Source organism: Pseudomyrmex gracilis, unplaced genomic scaffold (genome assembly GCF_002006095.1).
Source record: "Pseudomyrmex gracilis isolate BER0280 unplaced genomic scaffold, ASM200609v1 scaffold_163, whole genome shotgun sequence".
NCBI classification, from domain to species: domain Eukaryota; kingdom Metazoa; phylum Arthropoda; class Insecta; order Hymenoptera; family Formicidae; genus Pseudomyrmex; species Pseudomyrmex gracilis.
In genome coordinates, this window is record NW_018020747.1 from 146,270 (window position 1) to 166,810 (window position 20,541).

Here is a 20,541-nt window from a genome sequence, read left to right on the forward strand (position 1 = left end):
AATTAAAAAAATTATTGTATAAAAAAAAATATTGTCTCGGTTGGGAATCAAACCTTATGTATTCTCCGTGCGCGTCCGAACGGAATACTTTTACTATACGTATCAACGAGTTTGTGAATTATAAGATAGATATGCTGCAAGCTTGCATGACGCACAAGTATGCAACGTTCAATTAACTCGCTTTATCGATCGTTCGTAACTGCTTATCGTCAAAATTAATATCGGATAATAATACATCAGTGTGGAAGCCGTCCTTCTGCGTGACCGCAAATGCCATCTTTTTAGTTCTCTTGATAAAGTCAGCGGTTGTTAATCAAATGAGTCACAATGCACGCCAATTTTGGGAAGCGCCTCGTTAATTAATAATCGGAAGGGAGGAACAGAAGAGAGGAGAAATACAACAGAAGCGGCTTTTTGTTTCATTGACACGTGTCTAAATCAACTTTGCGGTCGCGCAAACGAAATTTGTTACGTACGTATCGAATATATTGGCAGATAGCGAACAAAGTATTACAATATATCGATAATAAAATATTTAATTAGTTTTAAAATGGTAAAATTAAGACAACGCGGCTTATATTATTTTGATTTATATACAGAAGTTAAATAGCGTCAATATTAAATGCTCTCCTAATATCAGTTTTACAAAGACAACATATATTGCGATTATAAGAGTAAGACAAATAAGAGATTTCGAATTTGAGAATCAAAATATATACATATATGTATATGTATATGTATATATATGTATATATATATAAAATGTATTTTCTTATAAAATAAGATATATTATATATATATATATACACACTTATAGCATCATGTAGATCCAGCTATTGGTGTCTATATTATAGATCGATATACTTATTATGCATTAAACTTCTTNTAAATAAGATATATATATATATATATATATATATGTATATATATATATATCTTATTTTATAAGAGAATACATTTTAGCTGTAGCGGAAGTAGATTTTAGAAAGATACATTTTCGAGGCGGATTATATTGTTAGCACGCCGTATACATTTAATCCTAAATCCTAACTGTGTGGACTCTGGGATTAAATGTATATTGTGTGGCAGCCAGCACACGAGCGAGTTATTTTGCAAATTTACGTTTCTCTCCAAGTGAAATTGTCGTATTTTATAAAATATACTTATACGCGCGCGCGTGGGATTATATTGTTAGCTCAAACGAATATGATGCGGCGAGAGCAGTTTAAGTCACCCCGAATGCCCGCGTTTTATATTCATCGAGAAACATCGAACGTCGTCGAATAGAAGCAATAAATCCTTTTCACAGACGTGGTAATCTCCTTGAAACGCAGATCGCGTCGTCGTCGCGAAGACCACCCTGTACTCAGAGAATGTACCGGGTGCACCGCATGGTAATAAAGTATATATATATACACGCGGATTGGAGACGCAGACTCCGCTGTATCGATCTGCAGCTCGGAACAGAGATGGGAACAGCGAGCGGACTTGTCGCCGACGCAGACGGACGACGTTCGATCGAACTACAATATTTGCCCCTACAGATGAGTAAATCCTTCGAGCGAGTTATTTGACGGCGATTTATCCAACTGATATCCTAACTGCGAAATGGGCCGCAACTCTGGGGAATAGGCCACTTGGAAAAATACGGCTCTATCTGCGTATTTTCCGTAATTTCGCGGAAATATTTTTCAGTGATAAAAATAAATTATTATTAGTGAGAGGAAAAAGAAAAGAGAGGAGAAAAATGAAGGAAATAATATCTTAAAATTGATTAAAAATCTGAGAATCTGTCAATGTCAGCGCGCTTTTTTTTTCCCCCGCAATTCTTACGTACATTAATTATTCCGTTTGTTAGCGAAGGCCATTCCTCGAATATTTTCAGAACAGAGATTTATTATGTTTTATCGCGATGCGACGATATATATATATATTTCTTTCTTTCTCGCATTGTACGAATTATTTTCGCAATGCCAGCATTTGCGTTTTTTTTTTTTTTTTTTTTTTTTTAATCGACGACGAGAATCGCGATTTCAATCGGAACATTCTTCGAGTTCCCCGGATGTTTTCTCGGTGCACGCCCGCTGCGCGATCCAGATCGCGATCGCTGGCCGTATCTTGTTTAATCGGTCAATTAGGCTCATTGATCGACGACGTGTCGGTTTTGCGGTCGACCGACACTGCTGTTAATTCAGATTTCATTGCCACACTAGATACTGTTAATCACAGGTTGAATTATATATCTCACAATTATCGACTATGTGCTCGACTATATGTTCAACATCGACACATGCATGTTTAAAATCAACAAACAAGATTTCGAGACTGTCAATTAAACATCGTAGCTTCGAGTTTTGCGCTTCGCGTAAAGAATTCGTTGGGATTTTTTTTTTTTTTTTTTATTATCGAATGATTTCGTGTACTTTTATTTCGCAAATTCGGCGGGCGCGATATGAAGAAGCGTTCCCGCGTGATATGCGTGCTATCGAATTGCGCGTTTTAACGTCATCCGGTTGATGTAACGTTGTCCGTGCAAATTGCCGTGAGGGAACGCTTATTAAGGACCTCGGTGCCCGATAATCCGTCCCTCGCAATTTCCAGTCGATAATTCATCGTCGACCTTGCACATTTAAGCGACACATGCGACCGACCGTGTAAAGACGGCAAAGTGATCGGCGCGCGCGCGATTATAATTTGTTCTCCGAACTGGTGTCGAGACCGTAATGGTTGAAATTACGCGAGTTAGTTTTGCACATTGGATCATTTATCTCGCTGTTGTTTCTCACTCAACGATAACTATTTCATAAATTTGTCACAAGTTTCACGCGGAAATTTTTTCTTTGCGATTCATATCCGCAAAGTTTTGTTTTTTTTCTTTCAATCCGATTTTTCTCAAGAAAAATATGTACTTTTTCTCTAATAAATTATATATCGCCGCTATAAAATTTTATCTATCGGAGCTTTTAAAATTAAAGTTCTTTATTCTTTAAATTCGATAAATCTTACTACTTTTCTTTCAAAACTTTATCTATTGTTTCCGAAGATTCGCGAGAGCGTAGTTCGGTCACGTAATCTCTCTCTCTCTCTCTCTCTCTCTCTCTCTCTCTCTGAGAGTTCTTTCTTAAATTTAATCTCTTCGGCATTTGAGGTCGAAGGAAGATATGGTTCATCTTTTAAAATACTTATTACGTAAATATGCAAATATAAAGCTTGGCTCTTAATATCGCGAATTTGAATGCAGCGAAATTTCGAATTATTAATCGATCTTTTTTGCTGACAAACGTCGACTTGTTTTATAGTTCTGTACAAGCGGGGGAGCTTATCCCGACGACACAAGCAGACGTTTTTGCTCTCTCTTAAAAGCTGTATTTCAATTTTTTTTTTTTTTTTCTAACGTCATTCCGCGATCCTCGAAGTTGTTAATCTCCGTGTCTTCGCGGGAGATGTTTGTTCCGCGTCGTGTTTATTCCGGCATCTTTTTACGGGTGAACGGCTCGAGTACGTACATTAACAATGCAAATGGAGAGAGTCGTCAGAGGCGGCCGTCAGTGTCAATGTTGTTTATCTCCTAGATGCAATGCGCACGCATACACACGTGCAATCCGAACACAGACACACATCCCGACGTGCTGTGCATACCTTTGACCCAGATAAGGAGAAGTCGATGCGATTCTTATCCCGGATCCGCGTAGCCGCGGGGCTCCTTTTCTACGGTGTTGAACTTAATGGAGCTTGAATATATACGTGAGAGGACGAGAGGAAGGAGACGCGATCTAACACCTCAAGGCGATTTTCCTTGAAGTTTTTGTCAAATTTTATATCAAACCGATCCGAAAATCGTCGTCTTAATGCTTATCCGGTGCGTAATAAAAAAACAAAAAAAAACGCTACGAGAAAAAATATCAAACTTCTGAATAAAAATCTTGGCTCTATAAAAAACGTGACGTCGAAACTTCGCTACGACTTTAGCATTATATCGCGCGCGAATACACTGCAGAGTATCGCGATTCAAAATCATTGCGCGAGCTATGAAAAATTGAAAAATATACCACGATTTATTCCACACACACATTCTTTGTGGACGCAAAAAACAGTCTCGATAAATTTCGATATAATTATTGTATTTTTTTTATATTCTTGTTGGAGAGAAATAAACGTAGTTCTCGAAGAAAACCGTCAAAATGGTGTATATTGTAGTTGAAAGAAAAACCATTTTAGCTAATATTGAAAAGAAACATAAAAAGAGCATTTTTATGATTTACATTTTTGTTGTACGCAATAGACAATAAATAAAAACGAAACATCTATCTGTACATAAATTCCGACGCAATATAAATGCGCATAATGTTTTATGTTTTCATTAAGTTGGATAAATAATATTGAAATAAATAAACATCGAAAAGTTCGTCGAAAAGTACTTTATTTCAACATTGTGTATTGAAAAACTGCAATAGTACATTTTATGATTTGTTGAAATAAGAAATAAAACAAAATTTTAGAAAACGTCTGAAAAACACGCGCACACGATTTTCGAGATACAACAAATATATATTAATATATGTTTCGATATACCAACGTTGTGTATTGAAAGCTCTTGAAAAACAGCAATCGTACATTTTATGATTTGTTACAACAAGAAATAAAACAAAAATTTTAGAAAACGTTTGAAAACGCACACGATTTTCGACACAACAAATATATATTCCACACTTCCGTTTTTAATGTCGAAAAAATAACCGGAACAAGCGTGTATTTCACGGTTGAAGAGAGTTACTAATACAAACCATTTATAACAAAACCTATCAGAAATAAAAACAAAAAAAAAAAAAACTGTTCCTGTGTACGAAAGTGGCTGCAGTTTAAATTAAAACGCGCGACGAAGAAATAAAAAGTGAAGGATATTTTTATCCTACGCGAAATTTAAACGGTCATGAGAGCTTACGCTGGATATTTTTTGCGAAATATATATATATATATATTTTTTTCTATTACACTCACGTTTTACACGTGAGTTTGAATTGAAATTTCAATTTCTAAATTCATATAGGATGTTAATATTTTTATCTTTATTACAATTGTTTTTTTTTTTTTTATGGGAAGACAAAAACGAAGAAACGCCCTTTTATCCGTCACATTTTTCTCACGATCGAACGCTCAAATAAACAGAGCTTACATAGAAATCCTTTCGAAATAAGAGTTTAACTGTCACTCGACACGCGTCTCATTGGCGGCGTGCGAAGAAAGATAGACGCGAGCGCGAAGAGGGCAAAAGAGAGGTGAACCGTAAGGCTCGCCCCGCGAGAGTCGAGGGTTGTGTGCGCGCGCGAAGCGAAAAGTAGGGCAGCGGGTGAGCGAGCGCAGCGCGCGCACTCTCCACGCTTGCGTAACGTAATGTTAGCCCGGGTTTACGTCATCGTTCATCCAGGGATGACGTCATGTACAGCCCACCGAGCGATTCCCCGTCGCTCTCGACATATCGTTCCTCCGGCTGCCGCAAAACTCTCTCGCGCCGTGCTTCCGCGCGCGCGACTCTCCAACTTTTTCGTTCATCTTCACCTAATGACTTGCGACAGCACAAGAGCGAGACACCCGTCTCTCATCGGTTTGAGCGAAGAGTGATGGAGTTGAGCCGACCACGTAGCCTTCTTATGGATTTTCGCGAAAACTCATTGGGAGAGGCGCGATAAAAATACGAGGAGGAATAAACCCTAAGAGATTCTCTAGATTAAAGTTGGAAAGTATATATTGCGATGTTCGCGGTGAGAGTTAACCGCACTTCTTCTCGCGTTTGCTTTTTATTTAAGGACCGTTTAATCATCTCTGAAGACAAAGATTTCTTTAACAAGGATTTCTTCGTGCACTCGGACAACACTGCGAACTTTACAGTCTGTTTGTTCGAAACTAGCTCTCACAAACTATAGTTTTGCAGCAAAATTTACTTAATGTTACAGCAACAGCGGAACAACAATATTTATGATTATTTCATCTCAATGTTTACACAATGAAAACATTGATATTTAAAATTGAGTTTTTAAAATTATCTAAGAGAATTTTAATATTTAAGTATGTGATTTTAAAAAATAGTGAAAAATATATATAAATAAATATTTCGTTTCTTCACTCAATTTTCTACTTAATCTGAAAAGTGATTCGTCACAGTAGCAAATAAGTTTTCGTCGCTTCTTTTTTCGTTTGTGCAGTCTATTGTCGAAATAAAATTCCTCTCGACTCTGGTTATTTTTCACTATTGTGCCAAACAGATCTTCGTGATTCTCGCGACTCGCTACAATATTGGCGCTTTTATTCGTTCTTCGTTGGCGCACTTGACAAAAATCGAACAGCCAGCTTTGCGACTCGAGTACGAAAGCTCCGGTTTGTAACGCGCGTCCAAAGTCTTTGTCCTACATTTTCCTCGTTATCCCGAATACTCAGCACCGCGCCTCATACGAGCATCGTAAAGGGTGGCCGAGGTGGTAACGCCCCTTGCGGTTAAGTTATATCCATCCTTTTCTCGAGAATAGTCGTAATATTTGTCTCTCTTCCCCGTCAATTACGCGATTTTTGTACAAAAAAAACTCTTTTCTACTTCCTTTAACCTGAGAGAGAAGTGTCTTTTTTCTTATCTTCTCGCGCGATTTCTTTAATCTCTCTCTCACGAACGCGGGTCAAACCCACTCAAAAATTGCGCATCGGCGTTTTTAGTAAAAGTTACGTTGTTTCAAACGCTTCTATCTTCGAAATTACTACAGATTTTTTTAATTTGGTTTTTATCGTCGACGCAGAATTGTTCAAATTTTTGATTCAAAAGAAAAAAAAACAAAAATTTTAAAAATATTGATTCTTCGCGGAGATATTCAATTTTATAAAATCGCGTGGGTCTCACAAAGTCCGTCTGAGACTCGTAAGTTATTTTTGAGGTCTGTCTGCGAATTGTTAAACGTGATAAAGTAGTTAGAGAAGATAAATATTAAAATTATTCAAAAGACAAACAAAGAGATAAGTGAACGATAATATGTTACTACAAGTTAAATATTTTACTTTGGACAGTTTTAAGAGGAATAATAATTAGTCGTTTATGGAGACAATGATACGGTCAGAAGAAAAAAAGATATCAAAGAGGATATTGTGTGTCAAGCTTCAGTTTAAGTAGAGTAACTCTAAATTTAGACGCCAGTAGTACACGGGCGAATTAATATCCGCAGCGTATATTTTACTTACAATTAGCGAAATTAGTCGACAAGAGTTACATACAGATTTCCCTTATTGATCTTTCTCTCTCTCTCTCTCTCTCTCTCTCTCTCTCTCTCTCTCTCTCTCTCTCTCTCTCTTTCTCCTTCTCTCTCTTTCTCTTTCCTTCGTTTTCGAAGGAATAATCTCGCAGAAATGCAAATTGCACACAAACTAACGGAAAATTAATAAGATGCGAAGAGAGTTTGAGATTAAATAAACTCTGTGTGATATTCGTAGTACACATATTGTTTTATGTACATACATTTGCAGCATCACGTTGCAAGCATCACATTTATCATATCGTCGATGTATACGTACAATATCGATTTCTTTATCATATTCATTTATATGCAACTCAGATTACGCGAGTTAATTTGAATTTGATATGACAGAATTGACATTCTTTATTTGATTAATGGTGTATATCATCAAACATACACCGCGCAATGTGTATAATTAGGGCGTATATACATCATCACACAATCTCATATTTCTTGCCTGACGCAAATCTCCGCATCGCTGCGCGCGGTGTGTGTATTACATATTTATTAATTCGCATCGCTGCACATTACGCTAATGCAATAACAACGGAATCGATAATTATAGCGTATCGCATATGCTCATCGATAGGGCGAACTTTAAATTTTCTCCCGGCGCGGTCATGGTGTTCATAATCAAATTAGTTCACCTCACGTTGCTCTGCAAACTCCTGTCGAAAATTACGAAGGTCCGTCGCAACTCAGTCAACGGTTTCCCAATATAGGTGTACCGCATGTCCTATCGATCGCCAACGACTGTCGCTATTTCGCAAATTGTGGTTATTTGCGATAGAAATCTGTCCGTATTTACTTTGATCACATGCTTTGTTGTTTTCACACACCGCTGCGAAAATTGCAGTTTATTATAAATAACAAGTCCCCTATTCAAATTCTTGTTTAAAATTGTAATTTAGATTAAAAAATCCTATAAAGATAAAAAAGATCATAGATTGAACACATTTTCTCATACTTTATGTATAATATTCAACACTATTTGTATTGTATTTTATTGTGTAAACATTTCGTGTATGTAAACTATCTCCCACAAAAAAATAGATCTGGTTGACAAAATCGGATTGAGAAAAAAAAAATGTCTTTACTGTGCGCTGTAAAATGTCGAAATGCGTTTAACGTGATGGGAGAACGAGAAAAAAAAACATGACGTGGTCGATTACTGTAACGAGCGCGCGAGAAGATTGCAACATTTTTTCTCGCAAAGACACGGGAAAAAGCTATTTCCGTGGAAAATCCGGATGTAACAAACATAATTTTAAGCGGTAAAAAGTAAGCTCGCGAAGTTATTAAAATTTCTAGATCTTTTGTGCGGAGAAATAGAAGAAAGTTGGGTCAAGAAGTCAAGATCCTTTTGTTTGAATCGCTCGGTGCAATATGCAACTTAAAATGGTGTCGGAAGTGCATCTTTATGCTCTTGCGAGGGGACGATTCGCTCGTCTTTACGATAATTTCACAAGAACTTCCGGCGGACAGAACTTCGCCATCATTTCATTATCTCGCTCCGGCGAGCGTTTTCCTTTTATGGGAACGCGGGTTTGTCTGCGCCGTCGGAGGTGCGCAAGTCGATAATAACGTTTTTACGAGTACATCGCGCGAAATGCATACATATATATATATATATATGTATATATATGGTGGTTTTATGTGAGCATAAAACGCGCTGTCTCTCTTTTCCCCTCGTTTTTCTTTCGGAAGCACGCCATTCATCGTTCGTATGCACACGACTCGGCATATAACGCCGCCTTAATTAAGCCGGCAGACACGAAATTCGCAACTGGGTTGCACGCTCGCAAATTTACTCGAATGTTCCCGCCGTGCAAATTTTAGCACGAAGTCCCCGTTAGTGGCGCGCTAGTTAAATTTCTCCCGATTTGTGTGTGTGTTCGCTCATAAGCGACAATAGTAAATTGCTGTTTTCATCGTTTAATTTATTAATTTGTTAATAATTCGCATCGAATCGAATTTTTATCGCAATTTTTTTTTCACGAGAATGAAACATTTATTTGCGCGTTTTATTTTTTGTCCAAATGTATTAGATATATTCCTACATGTTTTTTCGTATCATCAATCATTTTTATTGCTTGCATTTTGAAACCTATCGGTCTTTTAGTTAACTCGAGAGAAACTGTGAAATTAACTTAAACTAGAAAACTTTACCGGATGCCATTAATTTTTGTCACTCCATAATTTTACATATCTCAAACTTTCTCGACAACTTTTGAGATATATACGACTTTAAGTATCACTGTGATCTCGGTAACAGATAATCTTTTCTCGCAGTAATTCGCGCGCGCGTCGCAAGTGAAACGACCACGCGCTTAGTCAAACTACGGCGACTTAAATCGTACTGCAAGTAAATTAATTTGTCACTCTTTGGTCTTTCTCTCTCTCTCTCTCTCTCTATTTTTGTGGGTATCGTTACGTAAGAAAAAAAAAAATATATCGATTGATCAACGAACGGTTTATTGATGCAAGTCAAATTTGTTTGAACTCCGAGTGTGAGTTTAGTTATTCGTGAACTCTCATATTCGTTCGGATTTGCGTATCTCACTACGAGCGGCAAAAGGTGGATGAAAAAAGGGAAACTATCTTTTAAAATTCATAGTTGGGCGGCGGTAAACGGCAGATAACGCTTGGGAAAGACATCGATGTTATGCATCGCGCCGCGAAATTACAGGCAGTTAACTCATCTCTTTTGTGTTGTGCCAAACCGTGTAATAAAATTACAAGGTGATAAAACTACGTTGCACTACCCCAGAGATAGCTTTTCCAACGCATTTTAATTTCAGTGAAATAATTCTCATTGTCGTCTCGCGTTATATTCTCATATAGTACATCATTACTCGAGGCGACAAAGCACGTTATTTACTCGGGATCAAAACGCAACGAGAGAATAATAGACTTTGCCATTTCATTCTGAACATATTTAATTAATCTTCCGTTAAGCGAGGGAAAGGAGCGAAAACGGAAATAGAAAGAAAGAGAGAGAGAGAGAGAGAGAAAGAGAGAGAGAGAGAGGGAGAGAGAGAGATAGAGAAATTATTACAAATATATTTTTAAAAACTAAAATACAATGTAGAAAAAATATATAATTTCACAAACAATTAGTTTACAGTTAATATGACCTAATACACTACATATATTGTACATACAAATATAGTTGAACGTGTAAATCAATACACATAGAAATTCGAGTTGATTTCAATTCGAAAATTTATCTAAGATGTTCAGTTTGCATCTCAAATATAATATACAAAAAATTACTCATTTTACCCCTATCTGAAATTTAAAAAATCTATTGCAAAAAAGAGACTTGGTCAGAAATCTGAACTTCCATGCAGTCGCCTTACCTTAATTTGGTTGTTAAGCTTCCATAAAGCTCGTATTAATGTAACATGTTTTTATAACAAACATATTTGCATAAACACCCAGCATATTGGCTCGTGTTAATTGTACATTAAATAATTAATAATTAATTGTACATTAACTGCTCACTTAATTGAAAATTTGATTGCAATTTTACAAGATTTTGTTTAAAAAATTGTTATGTAAAAAGATAGAATTGATTTTGACTTTTTTTTTTACACTATAGAACACACCGAGATATCTTCAGCATTCGGGATGTGTGCGAACGCGAATCTCTGACACATAGTCACGCGATTGCCGATATTTGTATTCGTCGTGAGTTCGAGAATGATGTTTCGCACAACGTTGCGACTGCAAAGCTGACAACGTATCATTCTCTTCAACTTTTTTTTATCTTTTTCTTTTTTAGCAAGATAGAAGCTCGGCTTAAAGCTGGCGTTTCAGTTTAAAGTCTCGAGCTTTAAGCCTCGCTTTATGTGTATGTTTTCGTAAGTGTGAACGTAAATAGCCCGGCACTGCGAGGAAAATACACGGTGTTGAGCGAGCCTCTTTTTCTCGCGCCGGTATTTAGAAGAGAGACAAAGCACGCCTGACGCAAATAATGCTCGGAAAAGTCGCGCGATCGAGCATCGATTTATTCACTGCGCATCGAACGAACGAAGATTATTTAACGCACACGGGGGGCGGGAGGGAAGATGCAACGAGGGATGCGCGTTTTCTCGCGCGTGTTAATTTAACCCCTCCCTCGTTTTTTTTTTTTTTTTTTTTTTTTTTTTAACGTCCCGCTGGTAACTCGTTCGCGTTCTTATTTCACTTTTGCGCGAGACAGATGAATTCCGTCGCGCTGGGTGAATTTTATATACGAGCGAGTCGAGGCGCGACGACGCGAAGTGCGCGGTGCAAAGTGGAATTTGACGACAAATTAAAAGCGTGATTTTTTTTCCCGTCTAGTTTTCTTCGCCCGGCGGAAAAAATCAGGTCGCCAAGGAAATTGCTTCCACGCCGTTCGCCTGTTTTTCCGTTGAAAGGCGAAACCGTGACCCGGTTCTCTCGCACGCATTCAAATTCGATCCGCGTGAAGTCCGGCCAAAAACTTCCGTGCCCTCCGGTAGGGCTACATTCTCAGCGCGATGTCGAGAAAAGCGTGTGTATGGTCCGGCTAGATAACACGGGACGGAGGGAGACAGGAGGACGGCCGAGATAAAAGCGGCGACCGTCTAATGGAACAGAGAGAAAGAGAGCAAAAGCAGGCGAGAGAGAGCGGGGAGAGCGAGCGTTTGCGAGAGAGATGAAGAGGAGAACGGAAAACGACGGAGGGAGAAACAAGGGAGGGAGGCGTGGACCGCGGAAGAGTGACCGAGAGGGCATCCGCAGAGGATGAAAGGGACGGGGTGAGGAGAGTGCACAGGGACGAAACGAGGAGGGCACGATACGTCCCCGGGGCGCGCAAGCGCCGTGCGAAGATGGGAAAAGCGGGCAAGAGCAGCTCACTACGCCCGGGACGCCTCGCGGATGCAAGGGAGAGGAAGGCCTGGAAAAGCCGGGGAGAGAGCGCTTTGCCGATCCTCTCGCAGTAGCGCGCGCGCCAGTCGACGTTTTCCGCGAAGAGGAAAGACGTCGTGTGCTAGTCGGCAATCGGGTAATCGTTGCACGCGCTGAGACGATCAGCGTGCACAAAGAGGAGGAGGAGGAGGAGGAGGAGGAGGAGGAGGAAGAGAAGGAGGAACGAGAGGGAGAGAGCGAAGGTGGGCGGTAGGAGGGAGGATTCGGTCCAGGAAGACAAGCGCAAGGGTGGTGACCCGTGACTCCGCATCGCGCCGGAGAAGCGCCAGCCAGTTCGTTCGACATATCACGGGTTGTACCACTGCTGCGCGCAGTAGTGAAGATCCACGCTAGTCAGACACGCGCCGCGCTTTTGCACATCGGTTCTCCGTGCGTCTCGGATTCTCCTCCTCTTGTTTCTCGTCGCGTTCGGTGCCACTGCGTATCACCCGCGTCTCGATTGAGAAACCACCACCAATATCGAATTCGAAAAAAAATCAAGAAGTGGATTTTGACTGCGTGATTTGTGTATATGTGTGTATGTGTGTGCCGCGTGTGTGTTTGGTGGGAGATCGTGATCGGTGATAAATATTCTTTTTAATCGGGGAGAACCACAACCAACCGACCGACCGACCGACCGACCGACCGACCGACCGACCGACCAACCAACCAACCAACCGATCGATCGAACGTACGTACGCCAGCGCGCGTGAATCCAGCCGAACCCAGTGATCTCGTGACCTTGTGACACAGCTTGCGAGAGAAGGGGAGAGAAGAGAGAGAGATGCACTTGCTGAGAGACTGAGAGCTCCCGCCTCGCGGTTGTACGCCGATCTCGCTACCGTGTCGCGCGGCGCGCGTCGGCTCCTCCCAGATCGCGAGAGGGTTGGCGAGAGGGATCGAGGTGGAAAGTAAGTCGCGCCGAGTGCTCGCGGCGAGTCTCTCGTCGTGCGAGAGGAGGAGCTCCGTTTCGCGAATTTTCGCATTTCGATCTATGAAAATCGATCCGCACAAGTTTGATCGATTTGCCGAGCAACGCGCGGATGATCGAATCGTCGTTGCAAGAACAACAAAACGCGCGCGATTGGCGCAATCGATTGCAAAGATATAAACTTCCGAAAAAGTTACTCCCCCTCTCCGATTTCATCGATCTTACGATCTTGTTTGCCGATTAAATTGCCGATTTTTGTTTCAAATCAACTGATAAATCGGCAAATATCTTTGTTCGTTAATCGCCAAGAATCTTCGATCTCGTAAGTGAGAACGATCATCGATCGCGTCATTTTGAAGATCGATTCTGCGCGTACATTACAAGACAAAAGCGCATTCCGCCTGTATTCAAAATCTTTATCCGAGTGATCAATTTCGGATAAAAAATCGAAGAAGAGAAATATCCAGCGTCTGGATCACAGGGATCTTACGAATCGCACGGGGATCGGAGAAGCGTGCACGGCACTGAGCTTCGGGTGGCAGTTGGAAGAGGGGGCCTCGTGTTTCCCACCCCCACCTGGTGGAAAATCGAAGACGTGTCGAAACTACCATGAGCGAGGGCACGCCGAAGTCGCAGCACAAAATCGTCGTGCCCGACGGTTCGCCAGCCCGTCCACATGCCGGTAATGCATTATCGCACTCCACTAATTCGGACTTTCCGACTCGCTCAGCTTCTTCCGCGCACGCAATAAATATGCTCAAAATTCTCATATGTAATCGTCAATAGTAGAGAAACAAAAATTCGAATTAGAGTGTAACAATAAAAAATATTTTGATATTTTTGATATCAGTAATAGTTTGCGAAAACATACACGCGATGTTTTTGAATTAAAGAAATTTGAGACGAAAATAGCAACAAAAGCGTAGAACAATACAAAAAAGACCAGAGAGAGAGAGAGAGAGAGAGAGAGAGAGAGAGAGAGAGCGCGAGATGATCTATTTACGCTAATAAATTTGATGTCATTGTTTCTGTTTGTAAAACACATTATGTCAATTTGACAAGAGCGTAAATTGTTTGTCTCTCAAAGCTCTCTCGTCAACTTTTTTGCGACTGTTCGCAAAATTAACAAGTCTACGCTGCTTTGCACGCCCGCCGAAAATATGGACGTCGGGTAGATCATATACTAATTGGGTGGAGAGTAATCGCGACTTAAAGAGGAACTTTCTTCTTTTGTTGCTTGAACGAAGAGCGTCACTCCGTCTTATTCCGTCTCGCCGTTAATTGACTCAAGGTCACTCTTTTTTAGCCCGATACTAATTCAATTAAGCACAAGGCCGTGGGATGAATCGATAGTGTGCACATGAGAGACAGAGAAGGTGTGCATATATATCGCCGATGAAGTATCTCTGTGTGTTTTTTAAATTGCCGATATCTCGCTATAGATCCAATTGTCCGGTATTTAGTAAAAGTGAAGCTTATACCACGTTTGTTTATTTTGTTTTTTATTCTTCATCAAATGTTATTTTATATTTATATACACACATGTATACATGGTACGAAAATTTGACTGATTAAATTTTATCGAGTGGTGAAAAAAATATATTTCGGACGTTGTTGTTACGTTGCGAATGAATTTTGGACATTCGATTGTTTAAAAAATATGACAAACGCGCAAATATATTTTTATGTGCAAAAAATTGATTTGTGAACATCCACTCCACTTTCTCAAACATTCTGTTTGAGAAAGAACCAAATTGATCGAACACACGTGAAACATTTAGCTGGATATACACCAGGGCTGATATAAACGGCGAGCATTTCCCACGAGTGTGGAAAATTTGAAACGCTAAACGAAATATTAACCCGTAACCTGCGAAATGAAATCTCTCTCTCTCTCTCTCTCTCTCTCTCTCTCTCTCTCTCGTGCTTTCTACTATTGTACACAAGTTCTGCCATTTAGCCGCACGACTAAACTATTAATTAACCACTTTCTGCAAATTAACGTTTTGTTGGAGATTAAAATTTAAAGATTGAAAACCACCAAACTTTCCGTTGAACACTACGCTACACTAGTGTGCGCGCAAAAAATTTTGACAATTAAGAGCCTCACTCGAAAAAGAGTTTTTTGCATTTCAAAAAGCGTATTAAAATTTCAAACTTATTTTGTCGCGAGATAATTAAACGCTGTTTAATTCCGCGCGAGACTCTTGTTGTTAAACAGGGATCAGTCTTACTCGCAAAAAAAAATCTGATTTTGTCAGCCATTATACGATGTTTCTTTCCACGTTCCCTCGTAAAGCAGTCATCGTGAAAAACGACGACCGTCAGCAGCTGTATCAAGCACACTGCATACACGCGTAACGAAGATATATATATATACGTACGTGTGGATGCAAATGCACCACCGGGCGAGGCGACAACGGTGTCCTTTGATCAGCAGAACGTGAAGCATTGCTTCGAATGCTCAGCACAAGATCAAAGGTCAGAGTTCGTTGCGGGCGGCACCCACTCAAAAAAGAGTTGCCGATTCGATTCTTATTTGAACTTTGGTTTTTTTTTTGGAGGGGGATTTTGAATACAGCAAATTTTTTTTGAAGGGAACCGAGTGTCGTTATCGGTTTGCTTTTCGATCACGCCGCTGGTGAAGGTGAAAAACGAGTTTTTGAGCTCGTATAGGCGCATTGTTTAAACCGACGAATGTTTGAATTGTGTCTAACTTCAGACACCGAGCCGCAGTGACGGTGTTGAAAAGTGTCTCTCTCTGTGTAGCGTAATCCGAAAAGCGAATGCTGCTTTGTGTACACAGAAATTCGAAAATCGTTTTATTCTATAAATAAATTTGGCAGAATACCTTTCAATTCTGCCAGTTTTACGGTCTCCGTTTCGTGTTCGAACTACTTGAAACCGAAGAGAGACTACATTTCTGCGGGGCGAAATAGAGTTGCATAAAAACAAACAACCGCAAACCGCGCAACGGTCAAAGTGCATATGATGAAGTGCAGGACCATCAAAAATATACGTTTTTGTTTACATCTCGTTGAAGCACACGGAGGAGCGCGCGCTCCAATTTCCTATCTTCGATTCCCCACGCACCAGTCACAACGTATCCGCAGTCGAGTGGGAAGTGTGCGGATTGTTCGTCGCAAATTGTTGTTTGCGTGAAATCGCAAATATACCAATATTATCGAAAGAAAAAAAAGACGCGCGTATGATACTTCGAATATCTCCGGGAAATTTTCTAACAGAGATTCGCGTTGGCCCGTGTAAAAGGGAGAGAAATATTTCGAGACACGAGTTGACAGGAGATACGACTATACGGTCGCAATTTATCACGATTATTTGCATGCAACAAAAAAAAACGTCAGCCAAAAAATTTCATCTTTGACATATCCGTTCGATCTTGCTATAAGAATTTATTGACACACACGTGATATTTTATTGATACCCTATCGCGACCGATATCCGGAAATATGCACTCGCCCCTATGCACCTTATTCGTTTGCGATTACGCTTAAACGGATACTACGGACGCGGATTGACGTAAACCGTTTTGCGGCGCGCCTCCGTGATTTACGCGCGTTCGTCTGACCATTGACACGCCTACATGCACGTAATCAAGATTGATCTGATCGAGTTGCGCATGTGATGAAATTTATGCGTCCTTCATCGGCTCCTGTAAACACGCATCGCAAAACGGCTTACATGTATAGACGCGATAATGTTACCCATCGATGTGTCATCTCACGAACGATATCCGCAAACGGTAACATCTTGCGCTCGGTATAAGAGTAAAAATAATTTATCATTTCTTTTTTACATAAAATTCATTAAATTTAGATAAAATGTTTCTTTCTTAACCGCTCTTTTTTCTGTAGAAAAAAAAAAAAAAAATGGTCTACTAATTAAAATAAAATATCTCAATGAGAGAACTAATTAAAGTAGGAAACAATTTTAATAAATTAAATTAAATTAGAGAATCAAATTGAAAAAAAATTCTTTTCAAGAGTAGCGCTCTCTTTTTATATTTTCCGCGAGATAATTTTTATTCAAACGAGATTTCTCACATTTCTGAAAATAACGTAAGCTGTTTCCAAGGAAGTGATTGCGCGCGAATTCAAATTTCGTGAGAAATTGCAAAACGAACGATCGAGCGCTTCTTGTCAACACGAGAGACCACCTATGTATGTTCAGCGGTCGCCGAGTCTTGTTGGCATACCTATAGTTTCTCGATTGGTGCGCGCTGCAGCATTAGATCGGATGCTGCGGCGACGGCGTTGGTGCGGTCATGCATCAGGAAATTACATCGGCATAGCGTTGGTGTGCCCCGACCGGCGCACAGTGGTTCAAAGTCGCGAAAACGTGGCCAAAATTCCAAAAATGAAGTTTCTATTTAAGGAATTTTAACTATTGGGTTGGCAACAGTAAGAACAGGTCTTTTGAATCTCACAGGAAAGAAGGATCGTCCCTTTATACCTGACCTTGTAGCACAGTCGAAAGTTAGCGTTTGTGCGAGCTACAAACAGCGTGTACAGTCAAGAAAAATCAACACACTTTTAAGAAAAACATACCTTCACAAAAATAAGAAACATATTTTAATTCTGCAAAATGAAGGCTGTTCCTGCACGTAAGTAGAATAATTATTACCATTAACATGATCAAGTTTATTTACTTTTGTACTGTATTATTTAAATATTGTATAAGTCAAAAATGAGGTAAAGATCTGTGTTAAACATTGAAAAATGTAAAGGGAAATACGTAAAGGAGAATACGCTCTCGCGCGAAATTCACGCTTGGCACGTTCGTAATTGCCGATTATTTAAATTTCACTGGATCTCTCTCTCTACCTTCCTACAACAGTCTCGATTTAACAAGTGCCGCGAGAGTCTGCAGTTGTATCCAATAATTATCCAAAGTTTGCGAGTTGTGACAATGAGTTGTTGTTTCAATGAAATTTTAGAGAATCAAATGTGTGTGTTCTTCCTTGTTTTATTTATAAAATGTACATATGCTTTTAACAATTTGGTGCGTGAGGAAGAGAAATTTTGACGAATGCTGTTATATCGTCAAGATTTGCTCGTTGTGAAAAACACAGAGACTTTAATTGCCTCCGTGATAACGTAACGTTTAGACGTTGACGTCTCCAAAGCGATGTAGAAGAGATGTAGATGTGTTAATTCAATCCGATGTTGCTTTGCGATTTATGAACGGACCAGAGCCAGGATGAGATAAGCGGGGCGCGCATAAAGAGATCGTCGCAAACTCCGCCGCCGAGTTAATCTCGTTATTGTTTGCACAGAGCCATTTACTCTACTCGTTCGGTCGTTGCGCTAAAATTAAATGCTATCGATCGATGGAAAACTGCCGCAGTTTTCAGTGGTGAACAAAAAGACTATTATTTGAAATTAGCGGAAAGAAAGGGGGAGAGAGAGAGAGTGAGAGAGAGAAAGAGAGAGAGAAAAAGTAGTGAGGGAGACAGAAATCTTTTTTATAAAATTATAAACATATATACATGCTATATAACTTATATACAATTGTAAATAATAATATTTCTTTTTTTATTATTATAGTCTCCGTATCAATAATTTATTAAAATTCTATACAAAGCGTATAACACAACTTTTACATGAGGATGTACGTCGTGCACACAAATCCGATTCGAGGCCGCAGCTCTTATCGTATAACAATAGGAACACAAGTCCTCGCAGCCACCCACGTCTTACCGCGAAGTACACGCGACATGTGTTAAAACCAAACGTGCGGGCAGATACACACGTGCCACCGGAACGTAAATCAATCGACGGCCAATAATCGCCAGCCGCCGCCCACTCGATAAAATACCGTATTGGGCGGTAATTGCCATAAGTTTGAAATATGAAATTCAATTCGTCCGACCGTACTCACGTCTGTATTATTATTGTATTTACGAGCGTTGGGAGATAAAATATACATGTGTGAAATCGACGAGCTCTCTCTTCATTTCTTCAGAGAATTTTTTGTGCCGACTGAAATATTTTCGACTGTATAAAAAAACCGGCGGATATTTTTGAAGTAAAAGTATATTTATAAGTAGTTATATGTCTGTAAATACACGTTTTGTGATCTTTCTTAGCTCTCTCTTTCTTTTGAATTCTCTCGTTACAATGTTTTATTAATTTTACATTGTTATAAATTTGTTAGTACTCGCAGCCGTCCCAGTTTTCGGTCTAATTGGCAAATTTTGTGAAGGTAATAACACCGCAGGTTTGATTAGAGCTCACAAAAGAAGAATAGATTGGCGAAAGAATGAATTACGCAATCGGAATATTTAACGAACACAATTACGTGGATCGCGTCGAGTTTCAAGAGGTCATCTCTTCGGAGTGAGGTTACCGAAGACCGCGCGTATCGTTCGTAATTAACGTCGTTGGTTAAAATTCTCGACGTTCATTAGCCCAGACTGATTTTCCTCGATTTGAATCATCCGCGTATCATCCGGTTCAAACCGGACGGATTCTGTTTGTTTGATTCATGCACAACTGCGCGTCAGTTCAATTGTGACCAACGGTGATGATAAACGGTCATTAAACTCGCATTTAGAGAGCACACTTAACGTTTGACGATATGAAAATAATTTGTACGACAGAAATTCATTGTTTGATTGAATATTATTATTATTATTATTCATTGTAAAATTTCGGAATTACTTGGTACGACGGGATTTCACATTGTGTGATTTTTGTTTAAACATAAAATCGTCGTAACGCAACATATTCCGAATTCAGAAATAGACGGTTCGGTTTCGAAATATTTGCGGAGAAATAATCGAACGCGTCGCGGTCTTTCGGAGAAAACTTTTCTTTTTGCGCAAAATACATCCGGATAATATTTCCGGATATACGAGAAAATAGATAACGCCGATATATTCTCATGGAAATATAATAACGTCCATATACGGGGATACTTTCCGAGATAAAAGGCACGCGATCTCGCGCATTATTTTATAGAGAAAGGCGATGTTATCACGCTGGGGCGACGTAAACCGATCTGTCTTCGCCAGACACCGTTGTCTCTTCGGTGCATTCAAGCGAGTAATTTTCGCAACGAAAAGAGCTTTTTGCAGCTTCGATTTACGTCGCGAAGCGTTATTTCAGATTTCGTCACAAAACAAACAAAACAGCAAAGCCATTAATAACAAACGTAACAAGTAAATCGTCACTTAAAAACTTCACTATGAAAACTCGAAGCTTTTTGTTCTAAAAAAAAAAAAACTGAAAAAAATTCTTGACAATTAAAAATATTTGTTTATAAATAAATTCAAATTTAAAAATATTTAACAATTAAAGAATCTATTCCGGCTCTGTAGTTTCTAAACTAATAAATATATATTCGGTCATTGGAGCCATTCACTAGGTGTTGTGCGGAAATTATACGTGTATATAT

At 39.5% G+C, this 20,541-nt stretch overlaps 1 protein-coding gene across 5 annotated transcripts in view; it reads left to right on the top strand.

Moving 5' to 3' along the window:
• Positions 1-20,541, top strand: part of LOC109857552 (solute carrier family 12 member 4) — a 73,129-nt gene that overhangs the window by 38,728 nt on the left and 13,860 nt on the right. The window contains exon 1 of one of the 5 annotated variants that reach the window (XM_020433974.1): positions 13,077-13,804. The exons of the other annotated variants lie outside the window; for them this stretch is intronic. Within the exon in view, the coding sequence (XP_020289563.1) occupies positions 13,732-13,804 (73 nt within the window). The 5' untranslated portion in view covers positions 13,077-13,731. Of the gene's footprint in view, positions 1-13,076; positions 13,805-20,541 lie in introns of those variants that run through there. 5 annotated transcript variants of the gene reach the window in all.